The 26,085-nt window shown below is 39.8% G+C and overlaps 1 protein-coding gene across 2 annotated transcripts in view; it reads right to left on the bottom strand.

Annotated features, from left to right (window-relative positions):
* The window catches only part of LOC138757316 (vasculin-like), a 90,144-nt gene that overhangs the window by 5,695 nt on the left and 58,364 nt on the right, over positions 1 to 26,085 (bottom strand). For both annotated transcript variants that reach the window (XM_069924441.1, XM_069924442.1), the window contains exons 6-10: positions 22,298 to 22,361; positions 18,514 to 18,698; positions 17,266 to 17,385; positions 2,942 to 3,109; positions 2,379 to 2,563 (exon numbers count right to left, since the gene is read on the bottom strand). In XM_069924441.1, the coding sequence (XP_069780542.1) occupies positions 2,379 to 2,563; positions 2,942 to 3,109; positions 17,266 to 17,385; positions 18,514 to 18,698; positions 22,298 to 22,361 (722 nt within the window). The remainder of the gene's footprint in view (positions 1 to 2,378; positions 2,564 to 2,941; positions 3,110 to 17,265; positions 17,386 to 18,513; positions 18,699 to 22,297; positions 22,362 to 26,085) is intronic.

The raw sequence follows: 26,085 nt of genomic DNA, 5'->3' as shown, positions 1-26,085 counted from the left end.
AGTTTTTCATCAGTTTTCACTGTTTAGAGATTACAAGCAACATCACAGAAATGTTGGTAAATTGTAAATTAGAAGGGAAGAAAGAACTCAGGTAATTACAATCATCAGGGAAGTCACAATGAGCAAATGAATGCAACAGCACACAGGCAAGTCTTTGGAGTACTGATGGACTTAATCTGAGGGCTTTTAAAAAATGGCTGGTGAGAAAATGGATGCATTGGCTTCAATTTACCAGAATTCTTTGTATTTGGGGACCATACCATTAGACTGGAAAATTGCCATTGAAAAAAAAAGGAAGATCAAGAGTATTAAAGATATAAATTAACATCTACCATTAAAATTATTAGAGGTTTAGAACGATGTTACAGCATGAAATTTTTTTTTAATTCAATGAATTGGAAACGGTTTAAATTAGTTTGGCTGGCGGGGTGGGAACACAATGAGAGTGCAGAGACCAGGGTAAAGGATTAGACTAAAAGATTTGAAGGCAGAGAGGAATGAGATTGTTAAATTTATGAAGGAGAGGGGGTAGTAAAAATAGATGGTAATCAAAAGATTGAATGTGGGGGAGATTCTCTCAAGTGAATATACTTCAATAGAAGGAGCATGGCAAGTAAGGTAGATGAGCTTAGAGTATATTTTAGCCAAGAGTGAAACTTGGTTGCATAAGGGGCATGATTAGCAGCTCAATGTTCCAGGATTCCATTGCTTTAGGCGTGATAGAATAGGGGGGAATAAAAGGTGGAGGAGTTATATTGCTTGTTAGAGAAAACTTTACAGTGGTGCTATGGCAGGATTGATAGGAGGGCTCATCCACTGAGAGATTTTGGGTGGAAATGAGGAATGGGACTTTATTGTCAGAGGTAACATTCTTAAGGGGAGAAGAGTGGTTGGCTAACAGAATAAAATTTGAATAAAATCAAGATGTAATGAGTGCTGTGGCACAGTAATCAGGGCTCGGGCATCAACATTATAAGGATATGAATGAAGGGATAGTTGCTAAATTTGTTGAATGCACAAACTTGAAAGTTGATTGCAAAGTTGATACAAAGAGGATACAACACATCTAAAATGTTAAGCGCTTGGCCAAAAATATGACAATGGAAAATGTCATAACATTTTTTTTTAAAAACCATTATCCAAATGGTGGGAGATTGCAGAACTCCACAATTTCGAGGGGCTGAATTGGACAAAATTCACAACAGATTAAAATGGAACAATCACAAATAATTAGACAGCCAACAATAATTTATTGCTGGAAAATTGAATACACAAGTGGGGAGCATATTCTTCTGTTATATATGGCAATGGTGAATGTAAAGTTTCAGTTTTCTTGTACAAGGATATGAGACCATTGGAAGCAGTTGAGAGAGGCTTATTAGGCTGAGACTTGAAATGTATGGGATATTTTATCCATGGGAGTTCAAAAAATGCTAGAGGAATTTGATTTAAATGCACAATCTTAACAAAGAGTGTGAAGTGGATGTTTTCTCTTATGGGAGAATCAAGGATTAGGAATCAATGTTTAGAATAAAACGTTCACCCATTTAAGACTCAGATAATGCAATTATTTTTCTCTCAAAGAGTGGCAAATCTTTGCAGTTATGCTCCTCAAAATGGCTGTGAAAGAAAGCTGAATATTTTTAAGGCAGAAATATGAGCAATAGGGGGAAAGAAATCTGGGGAGACAGGAATGCAAAATTGTGATTACAATTAATTCAGTCAGGATCTTTAAATGGGACAGCAGGCTTGAAGGGCTGATTGGCCTCCTGTAACAAAGATTATAATTGTTTACAATCTGCTGATTCAAACAAGATTCCAATTTATCATTCATCCATCAGTTGACGTCAGTAGTTTTCAGTTTTAGCAGGATCAAATCTATTACAAGTGTCAACTTCTAAGGTCAATTATCATACACAAGTTTAAAACTGAATTAATCAAATATCTTAACACATGCAAACATAAAAAAAATAGAATCTGTACACAAAACATCTTGAGACAATCATGAAGGGAAAATAATCCCAAAATGGTAATAATTACATGAATTATAGTCCTACCATACAAGTGAGTCAAAAAATATAACAGACTGCGAAAGATAGATTGATGTCCACATGCAGACACCAATCACACCGGGAAGGTGGTGGGGGGAGGGGGGAGTGGGGGAAGGCAAGGAGCTGCAGCGGGAAGGAGATCAATTCATAACTGAACAACAAATGAACAAGATGCAAATTGTAGCTACACAGTCAAGTAGAGAGATATAGTTATCCCAGGTGACATGGAAAGTTTATGGCAACAAAAGGTTTGACTCCTTGACAGTTTTATTGCATCCAAATCATTAGATGAACTAATGTTTAACTTCTATGAATCTGAAAACATACCTATGCTCAGCTTCCAACGAACTTGATAAAATATTAGATTGGGGGAATGCTGAAGAACGAATTGTTGTCTGGGACAGAAGTCGAGAACTTCCATTCTCCCTGGAATCACCGTTTTTATCAAAATTTCTGTTTTTGTCTCTTTCTTGATGAGCATTCTTGAGCTGCATGTTAAACATTTCGTAATCCTGGTGACCAAAGCAGACAAAACATTTTGTCAATCAGGTTTATGATTTTTTTTAAAAATGGTAGCAATGTGCATTTCCAGAACAATAAAAAGTATGTTTCATTTTTTTTAAAATTAAGTTTATTTTTGCATATTAGATCCCCAAATGGCATTCTGGATAAACAAGAGACCCAGATGCTGAACTATCAAAGTTTCCCAGCAATCAGATGTGGTTTTACTGGATTTGTTTTTTCAATACTCCAAGAAGTTATTCAACATTTTCACCAAATTTTGATGTAGTATTAAATTTACAGTTATAGTGATAACAACCAAACCACTTGATATGTGATATGATATAGTAGAAGGGTCAACATGAGGAAATATGGAAAATTATCACTACCTTTTCTTTATCTATATCATCTCCAACATCATGATACCCATCACCAGCCTTGTCCTGTTTTAAAGTCTTCAGGAATTCACTTTTCTTGTCAGACCGCATGCGTGTCAGTTTCAACATACGAGGTTGACTTGCTATATCAATTGGTGAAGAAGAATTTGAGCGACTACTCTGTTTTAAGAAATTTAATCAATAAGTTAATTCAAAGATGAAAAAGATTTAAGATGAAGTGACTGACATATACAAGATACACAAGAGATTAGATGTTTGACTTTTGAGCAGGTTGACTGAAACAACAAAATTGCTATCAAGTTGCTATAAGTATATTAAACATCTGAAATGAACAAGTAGTTTTAATCAAACTGAGCATATAATAATCAAACAATTGGGTGCACAAGTGGCAACTTCAACTTATTTTTCAAAACCATCAGGTTGTTACAGAAAATAAAACTGATTAATAATTAGAACCTGGACAGTACAGAAAAGCAGATCAGTGCCTCTCTCAGGAGTTTGCAAATATAATTTTAAAATCACAAAATAAGCAATTACAATATTTCAAATTTATTCCAAATATATGTGTGTGTGTGTGTGTGTGTGTGTGTGTGTGTGTGTGTGTGTGTGTGTGTGTGTGTGTGTGTGTGTGTATATAAAGGAGGAGAAAATAAAATGAGAAAAGAAAACCCATTACCCCACCCCCAACTACACAAAAGACAAAGAGGACAAGAACCACAGCAAGAGTACATCTTCAAATATATAGATAGAGACACCTACAAGAGAAGGGAAATGTCTGAAATTTATTTAAATATTAATCCCCACACTTTGTAAATATGGGATCCATATTTTCCAAAACACATACAACTCCTAACTTCTGCATGCTAACAATCCAATCCCAAAATGAATATCTGATTTCCAAGTTACTGTGATATATTTTCTAATTATCACTAAAGCAATTTAGGTTTGACCCCTCTTAATACCTCCCAATAAAAACAGCATTGGATCCTGTGGGAATGTTACCCCCATTATTCGTTCTAAAAATTACCTATTGCAAGCCAGAAATGTACCAACTTTTTTGTCCACATCTAAAACATAAATCTAAATAAATGATTCATGTAAATTTGAGATGTATAAAATTATACTGAACCAACCTATATCTCATATTTATTGCACATTTCATATTTTCTCTTCATAATTGAATCAATTTTTTAACTCTATTTGCTTATTTAAATCTATTTCCCATCTATGTCTTAATTTATAAACTCCTTCCTTCAAACTTTTTTTTTGCAATGATTTACCAGTGGGCTGATATCGCCTCAAACCGTGCATTTTGGCGCCTCACAGTTCGGCGGGCAGCAACCTCCTTTGAAGAAGACCGCAGAGCCCACCTCACTGACAAAAGACAAAGGAGGAAAAACCCAACACCCAACCCCAACCAACCAATTTTCCCCTGCAACCGCTGCAACCGTGTCTGCCTGTCCCGCATCGGACTTCTCAGCCAAAACGAGGACATTTACCCCTCCATAAATCTTCGTCCGCGAAGCCAAGCCAAGAGAGATTGATATCTCCAGTACATAACACTGATTCTACCTCTGTTTCTACTGGTAATAATAAATCTTGACCAAAATTTTCACAAAAGAACCTCATAATTTGACAACAAAATCATGTATTTTCAAGTACTTTAAACTTTCCTTCATTCTACTAAAAGTAATAAATTTCCCAGCCTCAAAACAATCTTTAATTTTCCTAATACCATGATTTTGCCAATTCTTTAAAAATTGATTTCCCATAGAAAATGGAATAAGTCAAGTTTAAAATAAAGATGTTCTTTTTGACATTAAACCTCCTCCTCCAATATCTTTATCAACCTTATTCCAAAGCTCAGTTATATGTTTCAGTATGGGTGTTTCTTTATTATCTATCAATAATCTTGTATTCTATTTATAAATAAATTCACATGGATTTGTTTCCCCTATTTTATTTAGTTCAATGCTGGAACATTATTTAAATCATACATTGCATTAATAAATATCAATTGGGCTGCTTTATAATAATTAGGGAGCTGTAAACCTCAATCATATTTCCATGTTAATTTCTCTAAAGAAACTCTCGCTATCTTCCCCTTCCATAAAAAAATTCTAATGCATTTAATTCCTTTAAAAATTTTGAGGAACTACAATTGGAATCTATTGGAACAAATACTATATTCAAGGAAAAACATTAATCTTAACACAGTTTACCCTACCTATCAAAGTAATAGGTAACATGTTCCATCTTTCCAAATCTTTTATTTTCTTTAGTAAAGATAAATAATTTAATTTAAATAATTTTGCTACATCTGATTGCACACATATACCTAAATATTTTATTCCTACATCTAGCAATCTAAATTCTACTACTTTCTTACATTTTGCATAATCCCCATTAACTAACAGCATAATTTCACTTTGATCCCAATTAATTTTGTAGTATGATAGTTCTACATATACTTTTATTCTAAGTTTAAGTTGTTGCAAAGAATTTAATGGATCTATTAAATAAATCAAAACATCATCCACAAATAAATTTATTTTATGTTCTTCCGGATTCATCTCAATACCCACAATCCTTGGATCCTGTCTTATCAGTTCACAGTCTTGTCAACCTGATCTAGTTAACTCAAAAAACTGCTGAAACCTGACCATGAGTCACTACCTTCGCATTAGGTTTCATATAACATTTTAACCCAATCTATAAATATTGATCTGTGGCAGATGATCTTTGTGCTTATACACCATCATGTTAGGAATAACAAGACCACACCTGAAGTTGTCAGCCAGCAAAGAGTAGAAGTGTTTATTAATGAGCTGTCAGGCTCCCAACATGTGACCTGGCTCCCAACATGTGACCTGGCTCCCAACATGTGACCTGGCTCCCAACATGTGACCTGGCTCCCAACATGCGACCTGGCTCCCAACATGCGACCTGGCTCCCAACATGCGACCTGGCATCATGACATCTGAAGTACAAACAACCTCATGATGTAGTTACATTGAGTAGGCCAAGGCTTCTCAGTAAACGAGCAGGTTCTGCTGAATCACTAGGCCTTGTGGTGGTAATGGCTAATTGCCAGTAGATAGGAGGCTGTTGAGTCTAGCAGTCTCAAGATGGGAACTGTTAATGCTGGTTCTGCCCATTCCCTCCAAACGTACTGCTACACAGCTCCCTCCAGAACCAGCGGTAAGCGACCAACTGGCTCACGGTTCCAAATTAGTGTGGACGTTCCACACAGAACCACGCATGGAAAGCAAAACTGACTTGCCATTCGTGGCGCCGTGCCAGAGCACTTCTGGGGGAGGAAGTGATATTTACCATACATACTAACAGGGCTCGAAGGATTGGAAAGCCGAGAAACAATAGTTGACAACACGAATAAAGTACAGTAGGAATCATGTGAGACACTTAACCTCTGCGAAAGATCATTACAGGCAGTTGCAAAAAGTCAACTGTAGTTATCTGTAATCGACACATGAGAAATCCAGAACAGTATTAAACATTTGAGACGTATTACCAAAACTGAATGTCCATACTGTAAGCAGGTTGTTGGTAATTGGGAGAGTCTATAATGGTAATCCCAAAATCTGGTAGGAAAGAGTTAACTTTAGGAAGTCAAGTGGCAGCTAAAGTCTGCAATGACTCACAGGAGTTGGCAGGTGGTGGTCGACAGAGCCACTGTCCTGTTGCTGCTTAAAGTCTGCTGGCTGGTCGCTGGGCCAGTAGGCAGTGCTGTGCCAGGCGGCGCTGTGCCAGGCGGCGCTGTGCCAGGCGGCGCTGTGCCAGGCGGCGCTGTGCCAGGCGGCGCTGTGCCAGGCGGCGCTGTGCCAGGCGGCGCTGTGCCAGGCGGCGCTGTGCCAGGCGGCGCTGTGCCAGGCGGCGCTGTGCCAGGCGGCGCTGTGCCAGGCGGCGCTGTGCCAGGCGGCGCTGTGCCAGGCGGCGCTGTGCCAGGCGGCGCTGTGCCAGGCGGCGCTGTGCCAGGCGGCGCTGTGCCAGGCGGCGCTGTGCCAGGCGGCGCTGTGCCAGGCGGCGCTGTGCCAGGCGGCGCTGTGCCAGGCGGCGCTGTGCCAGGCGGCGCTGTGCCAGGCGGCGCTGTGCCAGGCGGCGCTGTGCCAGGCGGCGCTGTGCCAGGCGGCGCTGTGCCAGGCGGCGCTGTGCCAGGCGGCGCTGTGCCAGGCGGCGCTGTGCCAGGCGGCGCTGTGCCAGGCGGCGCTGTGCCAGGCGGCGCTGTGCCAGGCGGCGCTGTGCCAGGCGGCGCTGTGCCAGGCGGCGCTGTGCCAGGCGGCGCTGTGCCAGGCGGCGCTGTGCCAGGCGGCGCTGTGCCAGGCGGCGCTGTGCCAGGCGGCGCTGTGCCAGGCGGCGCTGTGCCAGGCGGCGCTGTGCCAGGCGGCGCTGTGCCAGGCGGCGCTGTGCCAGGCGGCGCTGTGCCAGGCGGCGCTGTGCCAGGCGGCGCTGTGCCAGGCGGCGCTGTGCCAGGCGGCGCTGTGCCAGGCGGCGCTGTGCCAGGCGGCGCTGTGCCAGGCGGCGCTGTGCCAGGCGGCGCTGTGCCAGGCGGCGCTGTGCCAGGCGGCGCTGTGCCAGGCGGCGCTGTGCCAGGCGGCGCTGTGCCAGGCGGTGCTGTGCCAGGCGGTGCTGTGCCAGGCGGTGCTGTGCCAGGCGGTGCTGTGCCAGGCGGTGCTGTGCCAGGCGGTGCTGTGCCAGGCGGTGCTGTGCCAGGCGGTGCTGTGCCAGGCGGTGCTGTGCCAGGCGGTGCTGTGCCAGGCGGTGCTGTGCCAGGCGGTGCTGTGCCAGGCGGTGCTGTGCCAGGCGGTGCTGTGCCAGGCGGTGCTGTGCCAGGCGGTGCTGTGCCAGGCGGTGCTGTGCCAGGCGGTGCTGTGCCAGGCGGTGCTGTGCCAGGCGGTGCTGTGCCAGGCGGTGCTGTGCCAGGCGGTGCTGTGCCAGGCGGTGCTGTGCCAGGCGGTGCTGTGCCAGGCGGTGCTGTGCCAGGCGGTGCTGTGCCAGGCGGTGCTGTGCCAGGCGGTGCTGTGCCAGGCGGTGCTGTGCCAGGCGGTGCTGTGCCAGGCGGTGCTGTGCCAGGCGGTGCTGTGCCAGGCGGTGCTGTGCCAGGCGGTGCTGTGCCAGGCGGTGCTGTGCCAGGCGGTGCTGCGCCAGGCGGTGCTGCGCCAGGCGGTGCTGCGCCAGGCGGTGCTGCGCCAGGCGGTGCTGCGCCAGGCGGTGCTGCGCCAGGCGGTGCTGCGCCAGGCGGTGCTGCGCCAGGCGGTGCTGCGCCAGGCGGTGCTGCGCCAGGCGGTGCTGCGCCAGGCGGTGCTGCGCCAGGCGGTGCTGCGCCAGGCGGTGCTGCGCCAGGCGGTGCTGCGCCAGGCGGTGCTGCGCCAGGCGGTGCTGCGCCAGGCGGTGCTGCGCCAGGCGGTGCTGCGCCAGGCGGTGCTGCGCCAGGCGGTGCTGCGCCAGGCGGTGCTGCGCCAGGCGGTGCTGCGCCAGGCGGTGCTGCGCCAGGCGGTGCTGCGCCAGGCGGTGCTGCGCCAGGCGGTGCTGCGCCAGGCGGTGCTGCGCCAGGCGGTGCTGCGCCAGGCGGTGCTGCGCCAGGCGGTGCTGCGCCAGGCGGTGCTGCGCCAGGCGGTGCTGCGCCAGGCGGTGCTGCGCCAGGCGGTGCTGCGCCAGGCGGTGCTGCGCCAGGCAGTGCTGCGCCAGGCAGTGCTGCGCCAGGCAGTGCTGCGCCAGGCAGTGCTGCGCCAGGCAGTGCTGCGCCAGGCAGTGCTGCGCCAGGCAGTGCTGCGCCAGGCAGTGCTGCGCCAGGCAGTGCTGCGCCAGGCAGTGCTGCGCCAGGCAGTGCTGCGCCAGGCAGTGCTGCGCCAGGCAGTGCTGCGCCAGGCAGTGCTGCGCCAGGCAGTGCTGCGCCAGGCAGTGCTGCGCCAGGCAGTGCTGCGCCAGGCAGTGCTGCGCCAGGCAGTGCTGCGCCAGGCAGTGCTGCGCCAGGCAGTGCTGCGCCAGGCAGTGCTGTGCCAGGCAGTGCTGCGCCAGGCAGTGCTGTGCCAGGCAGTGCTGTGCCAGGCAGTGCTGTGCCAGGCAGTGCTGTGCCAGGCAGTGCTGTGCCAGGCAGTGCTGTGCCAGGCAGTGCTGTGCCAGGCAGTGCTGTGCCAGGCAGTGCTGTGCCAGGCAGTGCTGTGCCAAGCGGGATTTTTTTTTTTTAAGTTTTAGTTCTCAGGTTAATACCTGGGTCTCAGAGTCTTCCATTGGGTGGGGAAAGGGTGACTGGCTGCCCTCCGCGTCACGTGATCTTGCCTCGGGGGAGTAAGCGGTTGTCTCCCAGATCGTGGGCTGCTTCTCTCCAGGTACGGGGTCACTGGTCGTTCCCAGGACATGGTCTTCCTTGGGGGAGTAACTGGTTGTAACATTGGTGGGTGGGGGGGGTGGTGGGGGGAGGGGGTGCTTTGCTGAGATGCAAACCTCCCAAAGTCTGAAGTGGCAAATTTTATAAGACTGGGCTGATAAATGACCACATCAGCTTAATGGAATTCGGAGTGCATTAACATTTTTGGAAAAATTAAGGCTCCAATGCTATGCTATGTCGTGCAAATACACACAGCCTTTTGATGTATGCAAACAGTTTAAAACATCATGGATACATGTTTCCCCTGACGTTGCGGCTAGTTGGCACAACGTGCTATTCAGTTTGTGAGGCACAAAAGCAACAATTTAGGTCTCCTCCGGGTCACCAAAGTGAGTAAGTTGTAAAACTGTCTTTCAAACTCGTGGCAAGTTTAGAGTTTTTCCAAACAGTTACCTTCTACAATGCTGCACCCCTTGCTGTACGTTCAGTTATCCATGAAGGGAAGAGCGACTGGTATCCTGGTAATTTATTTGCTGACCTTTGATGTTACGCTGTTTGATTTGCAGGTCGACTGGAGGCAGTGTGATATTCAGGTTAGCTGGGTTAGGCAATCCATTGTTTGTTGTTTATACAAGCAAGGTGCTTGTTGCAGAAGCTCATCAATGTTGCTGCAAGCAAATTAAGTTGAGCCTAGGTTTGCAGAGTGTCCATCGTAGGGTCTAGCTACCCACTAGACCCGTCAGGGTCACCAATAAGAAGGATGATGTCTGTGCTCCTACGCCATCAGGTTAGGAATAACGAAAACCCCAGAAGTTGTCGGCCAACAAAGAGTAGAAGCGTTTATTAACAAACTGTCAGGCTTAATATAGACACACATGTGACTTGGCATCATGGCATCTGAAGTACAAATGACCTCATGACATAGTTACATTGAGTAGGCCAAGGCTTCTCAGTCAACCTGCGGGTTCTGTTGAATTACTATGCCTCATGGCGGTAATGGCTAATTGCCAGTAGATAGGAGGCTGCTGTGTCTGGCCATTATAAGATGGGAGCTGTGAGCACTGATTCTGCCCACTCCCTCCAAGCATACCTCTACAGATCTTAAATTTCTCCAAAACTTTAAAAATAAAATTCCATTCCAACCTAGCAAATGTCTTTTCAGCATCTAAAGCCACAGATACACTTTGTTCTGCCCTCTTTTGAACTAAATGTATTAAACTAATCAATCCTGCTACATTATCTGCAGATTTCCAATTTTTAACAAATTCAGTTTGATCCATATGTATTAACTTCAGTAAATACTTTGCCAATCTCTTTGCTAACATTTTACCTACCATCTTATAATCAGCATTTAATAATGAAATTGGTCTATAAGATGTTGGTTTCAATAAATTTCTATCTTTCTTTGGAATTAATGAAATAATTGCAATCAAAAAGGATTCCAGTAGAGAATGCATCTTCATAGCTTGATTTAACAGGTATTAACAAATCCTTAAATTTCTTATAAAACTCTACGGGAATCCATCTTCTCCTGGTGATTTATTATTCTGTAATTATATCACTAACTTCCTTTACAGTAAACACTAAATTCAAATTGTTTTGTTCCCGATCACTTAAACAAGGTAAAGCTATTTGAGATAAGAATTTATTAATCTAATTTTTATCTTGTTCTGATTCTGTTTGATAGAGTTTGGAATAAAATTCCTTTAATACCTCTTCTGGTTTACATGTAATATAAAAACTGCATTAATCACCCTAGATGTCTGTTCTGCTTTTAAATACCATACTAAAACTTTGAGCCCTTTCTCCTCATTCATAATATCTTTTTGTTCTTTGAATTAACTTTTCACTTCTATATGTATGCTTGAATAGTATTATATTGGTCTTTTATTAATTAATTGTTTTTTCTTTTCTTCAGAATTATTATTTTGTACCTCTTTTTCCATATTACCTACATATTCTTCTAATTGATCTGTCTCTTTCATATATTCTTTTTTTAATCTTAGCTGAGTAACTTATTTGACCTCCTAAATACACTTTTAATGTATCCCAAATAATATCTTTATTATCTATTGAATTAAAATTTGTTTCTAAATATAATTGAATTTGTTCTCTCATCAACTCACAAAAAAATTATTCTATTCAATAACAAAGTATTAAATGTCCACCTATATGGCATACTCTTTTCCTCAATAAAAGTAGAGAATGATTAGCTATTATCCTAGCTTTATATTCAATCTTACTAAATCTTCCCTGTAACTGTACTGATGTTAAAAAGAAATCTATCCTTGAATAAGAGTTATATCTATGAGAATAAAAAGAATAATCCCTCTCTTTAGGATTCAACTTTCACCAAATATCAACTAAGTTTAACTCCTTCATTAAATTTTAAGTAACTTTCATCACTTTAGCCCTCATTACTGTTTTAGTTGATTTATGTAACAGTGGATCAAGACAAAAATTAAAATCACCTCCTATCAAAACCTGTCCCTCAGCTAAAAATAAAAAGTTTTTTTTTTAATAAAATCTTCATCAATATTTGGTGCATAAATAGTCATAAGTATGCACATTTCAAAATAAATTTTACAATTAATCAAAACACATCTCCCCAGAAGATCCAGTACAGTATCCAAATTTTTCACCGGTAAAGTTCTTTTAAAAATATTGCTACTCCTCTTGCTTCAGAATTAAAAGACAAAGCTACCTCTTGTCCCACCCAATCTCTTTTTTAACTTAGAATGTTATTTTTCTGTCAAATTAGTTTCTTGTAGAAATGCAATATCCACCTTCACTTTTTTTCATATAACTTAATTCTTTCTTCTTTTAATTGTATTATTCAGCCCATTCACATTAAAACTAAAGAAAAATTTATATTCTTTTCATCCATCATGTAAAAGTAAAACCTCTTCCAATCTCATTCTCCCAGGTCTTTTCACCAATCCAAACCAACTCCAGTCCCATTCAAAAAATTTAAGAAAAAAACTAAAGAAAAAGAAAATTAATAATATTTCAAAAAAAAAGATGTTACTTAAAAACTAAAATTAGAATTAAGCCACCCCCCTCCCCCCCAAAGAAAGTGCTGAGTACAGAAACGACAGCACTACCTCCCTCCACCACACAAGTCATAGCTCCCACCATAATGGTACCTAATGGCTCAGGCAAGACAGAACATCTAAACCTCCCACCCCCCAGGAAAAATTGATTAATTACACATTTGGAAATAATAAATCACCCGCTGCTTCAAGTTCAGCATTAACTTGATCATCATCAGTTAAGACAATTCTAGTCTGAATTTGAATCTCTGAATCCATCTGCAACTCCTGCTGACAGCTTACCTCTTCGGTGTAATTTGTATCTTTAAGACTTCTCTTTGTATTTCTTGTTTAGGGCTTAAACTCAACAGTTCCTGTTGTTCCTCCTCAGCTATAAGGAATTAATTACTCTGCAAATCTTCTGCTTCATCCTCATCTACAAAAGAATTTGGGTCGCTCATTGACCAAAAACACCTTTAATGTTGTTGGATATCTGAAAGAAAACTTAATCCTTCTTTCCTTCTATCCACCACCGCCTTACTTGAATCTGGATAAAACTATTTCCATCAATAACCATAGGGCCAAATTTTGTCTTGCCTTTTGAACTGCCAATCTTAAGATTTTCTCTTCATCCCAATATCACAAACTCTTAATCAATACAGCCGTAGGTGGTTGATTTGGCTGTGGCTTCCTCCATAAAGTTCTATGATCTCCTTCTATTCAAAAATGTTCTTCTCCAAAAAAGTTTGGGAATCCACTTTTGAAAAAAAAATTCCACTGGAAACTCCACTTCCTTTAAAATCTTCTTTAAGTCCAAAAATATGAACATCATTCCATCTACTTTGATTTTTCCAACATGTCCATCCTATCCATCATTTCCTTCCTTTGCTTTAATCAAAGCATATCAAAATTTTCGACCCTATCAATTCTTGCCATACAGATATCCATATCACCTTTAACAATCTTCACGCCCCAATCAACTCTCTGAACTACTGCTTTGACTTCAACTTCTGAAGCACACTTCAACATTTCACTTTTAATCTCTTTCATATCTTCTTCCACATCTTCATCTGTATCTTCTTGATCTCCCCTGTTTTCTTGATCACCAGTTGTCAAAGCAGCAGATGCTTCGGACAGCTCTGGTAAGTCTGGCTGTAATTCTTCAGCTCCTCCACTACTGAGAATGGCACTATAGAGCAACCATTCTGCTGCTTCTTCACGTGTGCACAGTGACAACCCTCTGTGTATGCGCATAAGAGTAGTGTATTCTTCAGGGGAGATCTGAACCGACCCAGCACCATCCTCCCTGATTTTCTCAGGAGGTAGCACTGGTTTCAGTTGAAAGGCCATCATCGTTCGTGTTTGTCGCTGGGGCTTCAGAACCTGAGGTCCAGGCTCCAGCTGCAGGGTAGGCTGCTTCTCTTCAGTTATCTTTATATATTTACTCATAATTTTCTTATCTCTTACTGCTTTTCTTCCTCTAGCTGCCATGCCCAACAGTTCCTTAATAAATTCCAGAGGTTTTAATCAGGTTTAATTTTAAAAATATTTTCATTCGGAGTTTATTTTTAATCCCCCGGGAGAGTCTTAAATCCACCTCCTTCACTTACACCATTACACTCTAACCCCCACCACCCACCCCACCACCCCCCCCCAACCCTGGGCAAACTCGTGTGGAAATTAAAAATTTTTTGAATCTTTTCCTGAGTCCAGTTCTTTTGCACTAGTGAGGGTTTGTAGGTGATGTAATGTACTCAGAAAATAAATGTAAACTGTGAACTTTGAGTTGGAATTTAAAAATTAATTCAGTCATAATAATAATGCATTGACAAACACTTTCATGCACATTATCAGATAACAAGTGAACAGATATGATACCAGTTTGGAGTTTTAATTTAAAAAATTGGGCAGAATCACAAATGTTTAACAAAATTTTTCATCATATCATCATTTGATTATCAAAATTGAAAAATTCTTTGCCATTTTCATCAGAACTATGGTATTCTGAGGTCCCCACTGCTCTCCACTGTCCTGAACTGCTCGCAAGTATCCATGATTGGAGAACACTGCATTCCAGGAAGGTGTGTATTCTAAGAAAACTATCCATAACATAAATGAGGCCGTGTCATCTATATTTGTCAACAAATGAGTTTTAAAAATATACATTTTGTGTGGATTTATTTACTCATTTTCCTCAAATTCTGAGAGTGAATTTTTATGGTATCTAAAATTTTTGGTAAAGATTTGTTAATTCTGTCAGGACAAGTTTCCATAACCCAAAAAAGCTACAAGGTGGTTGCCTCTTAACTTTTTTCTTTTCAATACAAATATTTGTATCGGGTATTGTAATTATTCTATTGTCATCACAAAAGGGAGCCTTTGAAACCTACATTTCACAAATCCTTAAACAAAAATCACTGTGCAAAATGCCTCAATTATCAATTATCAAATTTGTAAATCACTGAAGTGAGTGATAATAGAAGGTGTCATGTAAATGCAATTTGCATGAGTTTGTGGATCTTCCAATGAAAAGCCAGAAGAGAGGAGTGTTGTCTCAAATAGAAGAATGACTAGATCCTTTACTGATTTATCATTTTTGTCACCTTCTGCTTTCTGCAGATAACAATCAAGTCCGCTTTTTATCAGCTTGGAAATTAATACTCTCACTCACAAACAGGTCGATACTAGAGTACTGACCATTACAGGCTAATGATTGATCCCACACCACAAAAGTGAGCTATCAATAAAGTTCATAGTGGTATGCAAACTTGTTCCCTCTGCACTCATCCTGCTAGCATCAAATTTGCCTTCACCAGAGATGCTTGTGCAGTTAATCATCTGTCTTTGGATGGCCAGACTGCAAGACGCACAAGCACACATGTCAGAAGCTCATGAGGTGCTCTCGGTTTGCCATAGACTAGGGAAATACTAATCAATAGTTCAGAGTGTATTCATTCTTAAACAAAAATCATGCCTGGTGCATGAATAACTAGATGGAAAAATCTTGCTGCAATGCATTACAGTTTAAATCGACAACCTCTGTGACAGCAGTAAACAACAGCAAACGTGGTCGGAGGGGCTGGGGGCAGGGGCTACTTCAAGACTTGGGGCAGAGCCAGCCATTTGCACACAGAAGCCTTGCTGTGTAAAAAGCAGCGTAGACGACCAGTGAGTTCTCCAGTTATTGAAACAATTTCATTAGTTTACTTTTGGACAAATTTTATATTTTGACTGTATTAGCCTGACTCAGTATCTTTTATGACTGAAAATAATTAGAGAATTTAAACTGCAAGCAACTATTAAAGCTTTGAAATCTAACTTAAAAATCATACAGGGCTTCCATGAATTCTAAACAGAAAATGTATTTTTCACCTTTCTCATCTGTAAATTTGAATGTTTAAAACATGAATATAAAGACAGTATTGTGCACTGCATGAAATTCACCCTTCTCATCTGACACTAATGAGGTTATTATTTCCAAATCTATATCTATTTTTCAACAAGTCATAAAAAATTGTAGCAGAAGGCCATCTGGTCCATTGAGCTTGCTCCAGCATTCAATAAGATCGTGGCTGATCTGGCCTTGGACTCCACTCCACTACCTACTTTTTCCCCATAATCCTATCATGCAAAAGTCAACCTAAATGTCTTCTGTATATTTAATGTGGCAGAAAATTCCTCACATTCACTACTCTCTGGAAAAAGCATTTTCTTCTCATCTCTGCCCCATTCCTTGAGGGTATGTGCCTTTGTTCAGTGAAGACAACTTTCCTGCTTCCACCTTTCATAATATCCCTTTCATAATTTTATGTTTCTAGAAGATCCCCTCCCATTTTTCTGAATTCCAGCAAGCATTATCCTCAGCAACTCAATCTCTCCTTATAGGCTAACCCCCATCATCTCTGGAATAGACCTGGAGAAATGTCCTTTGCACTACCTCCAAATCCAGTACAAATTTCCTCAAGCAAGGAGACCAGATCTGCACAGTACTCCACATTGTACCCTGTACAGTTTCAGCAGAACCTCCAAATCATCTGAATTAGAACTGGGTCATCATGAGCAAATCGGAATCAAATGCTTCAGATTCACACAAGGAAGTTCTCTGATCAAAGAATCTCAGAACTTTATTTGAAATCAACAACTTTTATCTCAGTATCCACACAGGCCAAAAATGATTAAAAACTGCAAAGATCGAGTTATGCCAATGAGAAACAGATTTTGATTTGCTTATATTAAATTTAAAGGGATATTTAAGACCATCCTTCTGTGGGCAAAACTAAAAGTAAATGTCAGCCAAAGCTGATGGTCAAGAATTCTTTTTTTTTTTAAAACCAACTCCTGGAGAGGCCAGAGTAAATTGATGGCTCAAATGCAAAATACAAAAGCAAAATAAATAGTGAGAATGTGGAATATATTTTAAAAACCATAAGTACAGTAAACCACCACCCCCCACCCCCCTCTGGGTATCCAGCACCAATGGGGATCAGAGGATGCTGGATAAGTGAATTTTCCAGTTGCTTGTGTGTGCATGTCACATGATTGGCAAACTAACCGCTAAGGGTGCCGATTTTAAACCTTTGTATTTTTTACCCATTTATTTTCTGCATTTTTTTTTTGCCAGACCCTTGAGGCTACTGGTTGCTTGAATTTTGGATAACAGGGATTTTATTATACTTAGCACATCAAACATAATTTATAGACAGAGAAATAAAGTTAGCACTTCAGACTGACTGATGACCTGCATTGTGAATTTTGCCAAGTACATACAGGATTTCCCATTTTTAGTGCTTTTAATTGTTATTGACAGTAAGATTTGCAAGTTGTGATCCAACCTCTCAAAGGAATATTAAATGGAAATATCTTAGACAACATGCACATGTCCAAATGTGCTTGATATATAGATTTTTAAAAAAAGATCAAGTGTAAAAAGAAATTACCTCCTTTAAAGAGTTTGGTGATGAACTGAAAGTCTGAGGTACAGGTTTCAAGAGAGCATTGAAGCTGACAAATGGAGTTCCATGTTTGTTCTCCTTTGCAGAGCCTTTCCATTGTGCTGGCTAAATAGAAAATAACTGACAAATAATTTACAGCTTACAGAATCATTAATTAAAAGTCTCAGAATAGTTGGTGGAAAAGACAGAGCTAAAATATTAAGAAAAAAATCAGGTGTATGTACAAAGATAGAAGAGAAATTATGAAATGAAGTGCAGGAATAAAAAGAGTGACAGGAGGATAAGTGGATTATAAGCAATGACAGCTATGATTTAGAACAATTTTAAGATCAAGCAGTACTGCACAAGCTGTTTTATGGTTATTGTCATAGATCACTGGATTAATTTTTAATTTTGCTCTCACTGAAATTCAAAAATTACCTTTTTCTCATGCCTAATTTTTTCAAAATCAGCCCATATTAAGTCTCCTAATTTTCTACTTCAACCAAATATTAAAGGAATGAAAGTTGAGATAAACTTAATATCTTTCCACTCATTTTTTTTAAAATGCAGTTCCAATGAAAAAGCATTAGAGATAGTGGGCTTTAAAAATGAAGACACTTATCACAAAAACACTATTTTTCTAAACCTGAACAATTGTGAGCATCTCTGGTATGAAAACAAAAGCATTTGGAGAAAATACAAGAGGGATTTATTAGAATGGTTTCAAGAAATAAAGTGGAACCTCAATGTTTTCTATATTGCAGAAAAGAATAAGAGAATTGAGACGTTGGAGGATTTCGATGAAATAAATAAATGGTAATAACTCAAAGGATTGAACATTGTTTTCCTTTTGAAAAATGAAGTCACATTTAATTATTAAAGATTGCTTCTGAGCAAATTTGCTGTTAAAAGTTTCCCATTCTTTTTGCTTTCTTTCAGAATTTATCCAACCATCTGGATGACTGCTATATTTTGAAAATTCAATTGTTAGCGTATTCTTCCCATTTATCAATATGTACTTTTAAACCCCATGTCAAACTAAAACTTGTTGGATTTGGTCTCAACATTATTTTCTTAAATATTTTTTTCCAGATCTTAGTCAAAGGTGATCAAATAACCATTAAAAAAAATTACCAGAATACTGAACTCTGAAGTGATGAATATATTTAAATAAATAGAGGAAAAACAATGAAGAGTTTTTCATACTACAAACTAAATTATGGAATTTGTTGTCTTTTTGCCTTGACTTACCTTTGATGGGGGACCAGCAGCTTTGGGAACCAACCCCTTATATACACTGGGTCCTGTCCCATTCTTTACAGGCTGGGAATGAGAACCCCCTGTCAGAGGGTATCCTGGTAGTATTGGCTCTTCTTTAAGGACCTTCTTAATGACCAGCATTTTAGACGTTCTAGATTTTGGATTTGGAGGATTTTCTACAAAAAAAAAACATTTGAGCATTAACACAAGAGTGTTAATGATGAAAACCCCACGGCTTAAACACAGACTATTTCAATGTGCTGATGAACAGTTTTTGAATCTGGTGCAGGCATCAAAGAAAAATGTCTATTAAGGTCACTGTACATTATCTAATAAAATAGCACCCACAAAAATGAAGGGTAAGAAGCAAGTTTCGTTCTGGATCAAAAATGATAAAATCATTTTGAAGAAACAATGAATGATAGGTCCTGAGAAAGCATTGATGTACAAGTCCAAATATAGCTAAGGGATGATTGCCTTCATTTTATGAACTATAAAAAATAAATTGAGAGGTTTAGCCAAAGGCAGGATTATTCAAGTGGTACCAAGGCCTTGAAACTTGTTGATCAATGCACATTGGATGAAATTTGCTCTTTTTAGTCTAACTTAGAATTAGCATCAAGGAGGTTCAAACAACAGATAAAGCAGATGAATAACAAAGAAAAACTAGTGAATAAAAGGCAATGTTACATTACTTGAATTTGTTTAAAAAGATTAAAAATAGGAATATGTCATCCATCATTTGCTCAATTTACACTAAATGATTAGACTGTAACTCAAACTCAGCAATTTAAAAAATGGAGCAAAACATTTACAGCAGTTGAGTACACACTGAGATCATTAAACCACTAAATCATCATTAAAAAAATTTGGTTTCCACAAATCTTTTAGAAAAGCTGTAATCATTACCCACCTTGCCTGAACACACTAGAACAAGAACTCTGGAATCTAAAATGGCTTAGCCTCATATCAGAGGCCATTAAGGATTTCCTTCCCAATTAATGCCTCCATCAGGTAAAACAATTTTAAAAATTCTCAGTCCCAAAACAGACAATTATACTTTCCTTTTCCCCACCATGTCCAACTCACTTTGTCCAAGGTAAATACATTGGAGCTGGGAGTAAGCCATCCAGCCCACATTGCCATTCATTGATATAATGAGATCATAGCTGATCATTTCAATTAAAAAAGATTGTAGGATAAATCTTAATCAACTGCACACAGCCTAAATTTAAGATATTTGGTCAAACAACTTAATGGATTAAAATGAAGTTTAATTCTAGTGATTATACAATAAAATATCTCCAGAGTCAAAGATCACACAGGAATGACAGCACCCAAAATGAATTTTAAGACATTGGCATATCTCCCCCACTTATCTGTTCCTTTCCCTGTCAAAAATGGCCAATAATCACCACTAAGATTCATGATTCTTTTATTTAATTGTGCACCAGGATTTAACACCAAAATTAAAAGAGAAACAAGAATAGGCCATTTGGACCCTTCTGCTTGCACCAGTTAGTAAGACAACAGTTGGTTTTTTGCAGCGTTGCTTGAACAAATCTCTTTGCTGCATCACAACTGCAACTATTGCCACTTCCATAATTATTGCTAAAAACATTCAGTGAATGTAGTTTAATTAGTGTATTTGGGCAGCTCAGACTGGAACTGTGCTGCATCTCCGAATTAAAACATAATTTCCCAACGCTTTCTGTCATCCCCTCCCCTTCCCCGCCTCTTGGTCTGCCTTTATCCTTCAACCAATTATCCACAATTTGCATTTTGCACAATGCTTTTTAAACAAGTTAAAATTCCAAACAAAATTTGGCATTGAGCCACAGAGATATTAGAACAAATGGTGTTGGACAAAGGAGTAAGAAGAAGACAAGACTTTTGGAGAGATTTTCAGAGTTTAGGGACTGAGTTGCCATAAAAGATTACATTAGTAAAGTTGCTTCAACAAAAGCTTCACAATTAAAAGTTTGGCAAACCTAGAACTCTGCCACTGCTGGCAGCCACAAAAGAAAACACAAGATGGTAATGTACAAATATGATTAACCACAGATCCTGGAAATCTAAAACAAAAACAGAAAATGATGAAATTATTCAGTAGGTCTTTGAACGTAAACATTAGCACCCATTTGTACTTGTAGCATTTTTAGTTTTTATTTCATGGTTATTCAAAAGTGAAAAATCAGAGGGTAACTGCAATCAATTTATTCCCTCTTTTTTGGTTAAAGGAAAATTAAGGGAAAGAAAAATCACAAGTGCACTAGTGCCCTGATACAAATTATCTTCTGAGGTCTTACACATAGCTACTAGCCTGTCACAGGAGAATGTCCAACAAATAATCTGCTATCCAGGATTTTCAGAACTTCAGTGGTGGCTGACTAATAAATTTTCCAATTGGATAGGATTCAATATAATACCCAAAATTCCTTTAGTTATGTTATACAGTAATCTCATAAAGTTATGAGTGAATACTATAAATCTTGAGGGAATATATGAATGAATGAGTCTGATAAAAGAAAGCCTGAGTGAAACTCAGGGATGTGGAAAACACCATTTGCTACCAGATGCCAATCCACTGAAATTTATGAATGGTCAAATACTAGGTTGTGAGGGCATTACTATAACTATCTTCAGTTTTTAAAAATAACAATAACTCTTAGAGGATAAAGTTGAATCTGTACTTTCTTTAAAAAAAAAACAAAAAGGAATAAAAATAGTGACCAGTCTTAACTAGAGAAAATTGGAAATTCATGCACTCTAACAATGTTACTTTAATCAAATATACATATAATAGCCAACCAACTACTTGGATTTGGACAAATATCTGTATTTGCTTCAAAATTAAGTAACATTAATATGTCTCTCAATGGAAAACAGCAACAATTAAAGATGGAGAACTGAGTATTTCTTTTTTTTTAATTCAATAAGTCCAGTAATATTAAACATAGAACTTTTGCTATGAGTTTTAAAATACTCAATTGTACAGTTTTTTTCTCATTATTCAAATGACAATTTATTTGTTCTCTAAGAAATAATTCTCAGGGACCAATCCAAACTTTTCACCTACTAATTTTTATTTGTTTGAGATGCAGTTGAACCAAATTACAGTTCAAACTTGGACTGAACTCAATGCCTTAACCATTGCATTTAGGATTCAGTAAGACAAACTTCATTAAAATACTGTGGAGATATTAAACAATATCATAGCTCTACTTCTATTCACAAATTTAGCAAGTTAAATATTACAGATGTAAAGCAAGTGGAAAAAATAAAATTGTGGGTAATTTGATAACTTCATCACAATGTTCAATAAAAGCTTTCTTTTGTTTATTCATACCATTATTAAATACAATGGGATAATGGCAAATACATCAACTTTAAAATAGAAATCAAATTCAAAACTATGAAATTTCCTGGAAACATCAAATTAGTGAAGAGAGCCCTTAATTTTCCCTCGGTAAATCATCAAATGATAACTACATTCTTTATCAGCAATTGCAATTTTATTTAGTTGACCCTGAAAAAAATTTCTTTCATTTTGACTGCTTGATTTTTATGCATCTTTTTTCTTATTGACTATTAAAGAACATTAACTATTAAGTTCCTGACAGAGAAAGTCTGCATTGCTTGCTATATATTTAAGCAGCTCAAAAGAATAAAAAAAGCTGAGATATACTTGTTCATTATCTACTTAGCTCATTTAAATACCATTTTTTTGGAACTGTCATATGTTTGTCATTGTCAGCAGTAATCAGTAACTCACCCCATACTCCTGCAATGGATTTGTTCTTGCCAAGTTCTTTTTTAGACTCAGGATTGAGAGATGGCTGGAAGGAGGGGAGAATATGTTAATGAGGAACTAGCTTTTTATTTTTTCATTACATCCTCCATCATGAAAGAAAAAATAAATCAAGAAAAACAGAGCACTCACTTAAAAGAACATCAATAAAAATGTTTTGATTGTTACGTTAGTACAATATTATCAATAAAAATGCCACAATGGAAGAAAACAGGTGCATGGTCTTGAGTTCCCCTATTCAACAAAATCATGGCTGAGCCACAACAAATCTGTGCTTTTGTTCTGTTCACACATGCATCAATTTCTCCAGTTACATAACATTCATTTCATGCTCAAATCTACTCAATGATCATGTTAGTGTGAGCAGTTCCTTTGGTCGTTCAGCATTCTCATTGCCCATGGGAAGAAGCTGTTCCTCAGCCTGGTGGTGCTAATTCTGGTACTCCTGCGTCTCTTCCCTGACGAGGGCAGCTGAAAGATGATGTGTGCAGGGTGGAAGGGGTCCTTAATGATTTTGCACGCTCTCTTCAGACAACGATCCCAGTTAACGATGGTGGGGTTGGGGGGGGGGGGGGGGAGGGGGGGGGGGTTATCCTCTCCACCCAACTTATGGTGCTGTGGTTGACCTCTGATCCATTTCTCTGCAGCAACCATACCACACTATGATGCAGTCTGCCAGGACACTCTTGATAGGGCTATTGCAGAAGGTTGACATAATGGTGGCCAGTAGCCTTGCCTGCCTCAGTCTTCCTAGGAAGTGCAGATGCTGCTGCACCTTCCTGACAAATGTGATGTGGTGTGTCCACCATTGGTTCACTAGTTGAGTGATCTCCAAGGAACTTGGTCCTCTCCACGAGAGAGTTATTACCGTGTAGTGGAGAGTGATCATTCCTAGTCCTCCTGAAGTCCATGATCATCTCCTTCGTCTTGTCACATTGAAATTCAGGATGTTACTTTTGCAGCATAATCGCAAGGTTTTCCATGTCTTCGCTAGAGTGTGACTCCTTGTTGTTGCTGATGACGCCAACTACTGTTGTGTCATCTGCAAACTTGATGACACTGTTGGAGCTGGATCTAGCGATGCAGTCATGGGTCAGACAAGATATTTAGGGTAGCATCATAAATAATAGCTGTGCCTAATAATAACTCACAGTACGATGACAAAGTACATTCATGCAGAGAATAACACAAGGCATCAATTTACTGTAAATCAGAGATAACACTTGCAGCCAAAGTTTTTGCTTGCTTTATCCCGTAAAAGTTATTAACAATTCTCGACCTGCCATTTTTTATTTTGGCATTAATATGCAAATCAGCACAGAAGATGCATCAAGAAACCAAAACTGACTCAGTGTATAAAAGCAAAAGACAAAATTTCTGTTTATTTTTATTAAGTGACGACATTGTTTAACGGGTTTAATGTATCATATAGATTGAACTTTAAATAAATGGGAAGGGGGGATGAGGGAGGGAGGGAAAAAAAGGGGAGAAAATGACACTATATATTCAAGAGAAAAAATGTCTATGTAGTTTGGTCAGTATGGTTTATAGTGTGAAAAATAAAATTTTTTTTTAAAGAAAATAAATAAATAAATTTTAAATTTTTTAAAACGGAAGAAACAAAAACTGCAGATTCTGGAATCTTGAGCAAACAATGAGTGCTGGAGAAATTCAGGCAGCATTCATGGCCACAATTGGTATCAACATTACAGATCAGGACCTTTTAACAGTGATTCTTGGAAACACTAACACATTGCTAAACTGCAACATAGATTTACCATTTCTAACTATGGATGCTATGTGACTCAGCAAGTCCCTCCAGCTTCTCATTGTGAGTAGATGATGTACCAGCTGGGAGCATATAATCACAAATATCACAAACTTCCTTTGGGTCAATGAGACTTTCTCAACAAGTGAAGCACCATGAAATATATATCACAAAGTACTCTAAACAAAACTTGCATCAGTTGGTTAGGATTTTCTCCTCTCTTGAATGTCTACACACAAACGCACATATTTACACTTTTTAGCTGGCAAATATACTTTAAATTGATCCTTTGGATTTCCTTGACTTGTATTTTGACAAACCAATAAACAGAATTCAGAACCAGAGACAATGTATGTTGGCAGGTAGGTCATACTAAATTTTGTGCAGAAAAAAATTAAACCATCTGACTGAATAAGCACTGCAGATGAATACAGTAGACTAATTTTGATTGAATGTCATAATTTCTTATTTCCAATCTACATCCCAAATGAAAAATGCCACGTCACATTTTCTATTTTCTATTTAAGTGTTTATAAATTACCACAACAATGCTTGTATAACAAAGTACACATGGTTGTTGCGATTTTATGCTCAGCAGTTTGCAATGTTAAACTGGATATCATGTAAAGGATGCAAATTACACATTTTATTTGTACTGTGCTGATTTTAAAAGCTTAAACACGGCATGTGTCTCGGACTTAAACACGGCATGTGTCTCGGACTTAAACACGGCATGTGTCCCGGACTTAAACACGGCATGTGTCCCGGACTTAAACACGGCATGTGTCCCGGACTTAAACACGGCATGTGTCCCGGACTTAAACACGGCATGTGTCCCGGACTTAAACACGGCATGTGTCCCGGACTTAAACACGGCATGTGTCCCGGACTTAAACACGGCATGTGTCCCGGACTTAAACACGGCATGTGTCTCGGACTTAAACACGGCATGTGTCTCGGACTTAAACACGGCATGTGTCTCGGACTTAAACACGGCATGTGTCTCGGACTTAAACACGGCATGTGTCTCGGACTTAAACACGGCATGTGTCTCGGACTTAAACACGGCATGTGTCTAGGACTTAAACACGGCATGTGTCTAGGACTTAAACACAGCATGTGTCTAGGACTTAAACACGGCATGTGTCTAGGACTTAAACACGGCATGTATATAGGATTTAAACACTGAATGTGTATAGGACTTAAACACTGCATGTGTATAGGACAAACACTGCATGTGTATAGGACTTAAACACTACATGTGTATAGGACTTAAACACTGAATGTGTATAGGACTTAAACACGGCATGTGTCTAGGACTTAAACACGGCATGTATATAGGATTTAAACACTGAATGTATATAGGACTTAAACACTGCATGTGTATAGGACAAACACTGCATGTGTATAGGACTTAAACACTACATGTGTATAGGACTTAAACACTGAATGTGTATAGGACTTAAACACTGCATGTGTATAGGACAAACACTGCATGTGTATAGGACTTAAACACTACATGTGTATAGGACTTAAACACTGCATGTGTATAGGACATAAACACTGCATGTGTATAGGACTTAAGCACTACATGTGTATAGGACTTAAACACTGCATGTGTATAGGACAAACACTGCATGTGTATAGGACTTAAACACTACATGTGTATAGGACTTAAACACTACATGTGTATAGGACTTAAACACTGCATGTGTATAGGACTTAAACACTGCATGTGTATAGGACTATTACTGATGGGGGGAAATATCACAAAGTCCTCTAAACAAGACCGTGCAAAATTGGGAGTGCTGGAAAAAAAGTTATTATTCAGTACCAAAGATTTTAATGTGTTTAAAACTTAGATTGACTTGAAAGGAAATTGATGTGATACAGAAAACTACAAGCACAGTCAGCAATGCTGAGTCAAGTAAGAGGTCTCTGAGGGAGCTGAAAGATTCCAAGTTTGAGATTGGGGATTTTTAAA

The sequence above is a fragment of the Narcine bancroftii genome, chromosome 3, assembly GCF_036971445.1.
Source record: "Narcine bancroftii isolate sNarBan1 chromosome 3, sNarBan1.hap1, whole genome shotgun sequence".
NCBI lineage: Eukaryota > Metazoa > Chordata > Chondrichthyes > Torpediniformes > Narcinidae > Narcine > Narcine bancroftii.
Note: the sequence above shows the minus strand (reverse complement) of the source record. Positions and strands in the feature narration are given on the sequence as shown.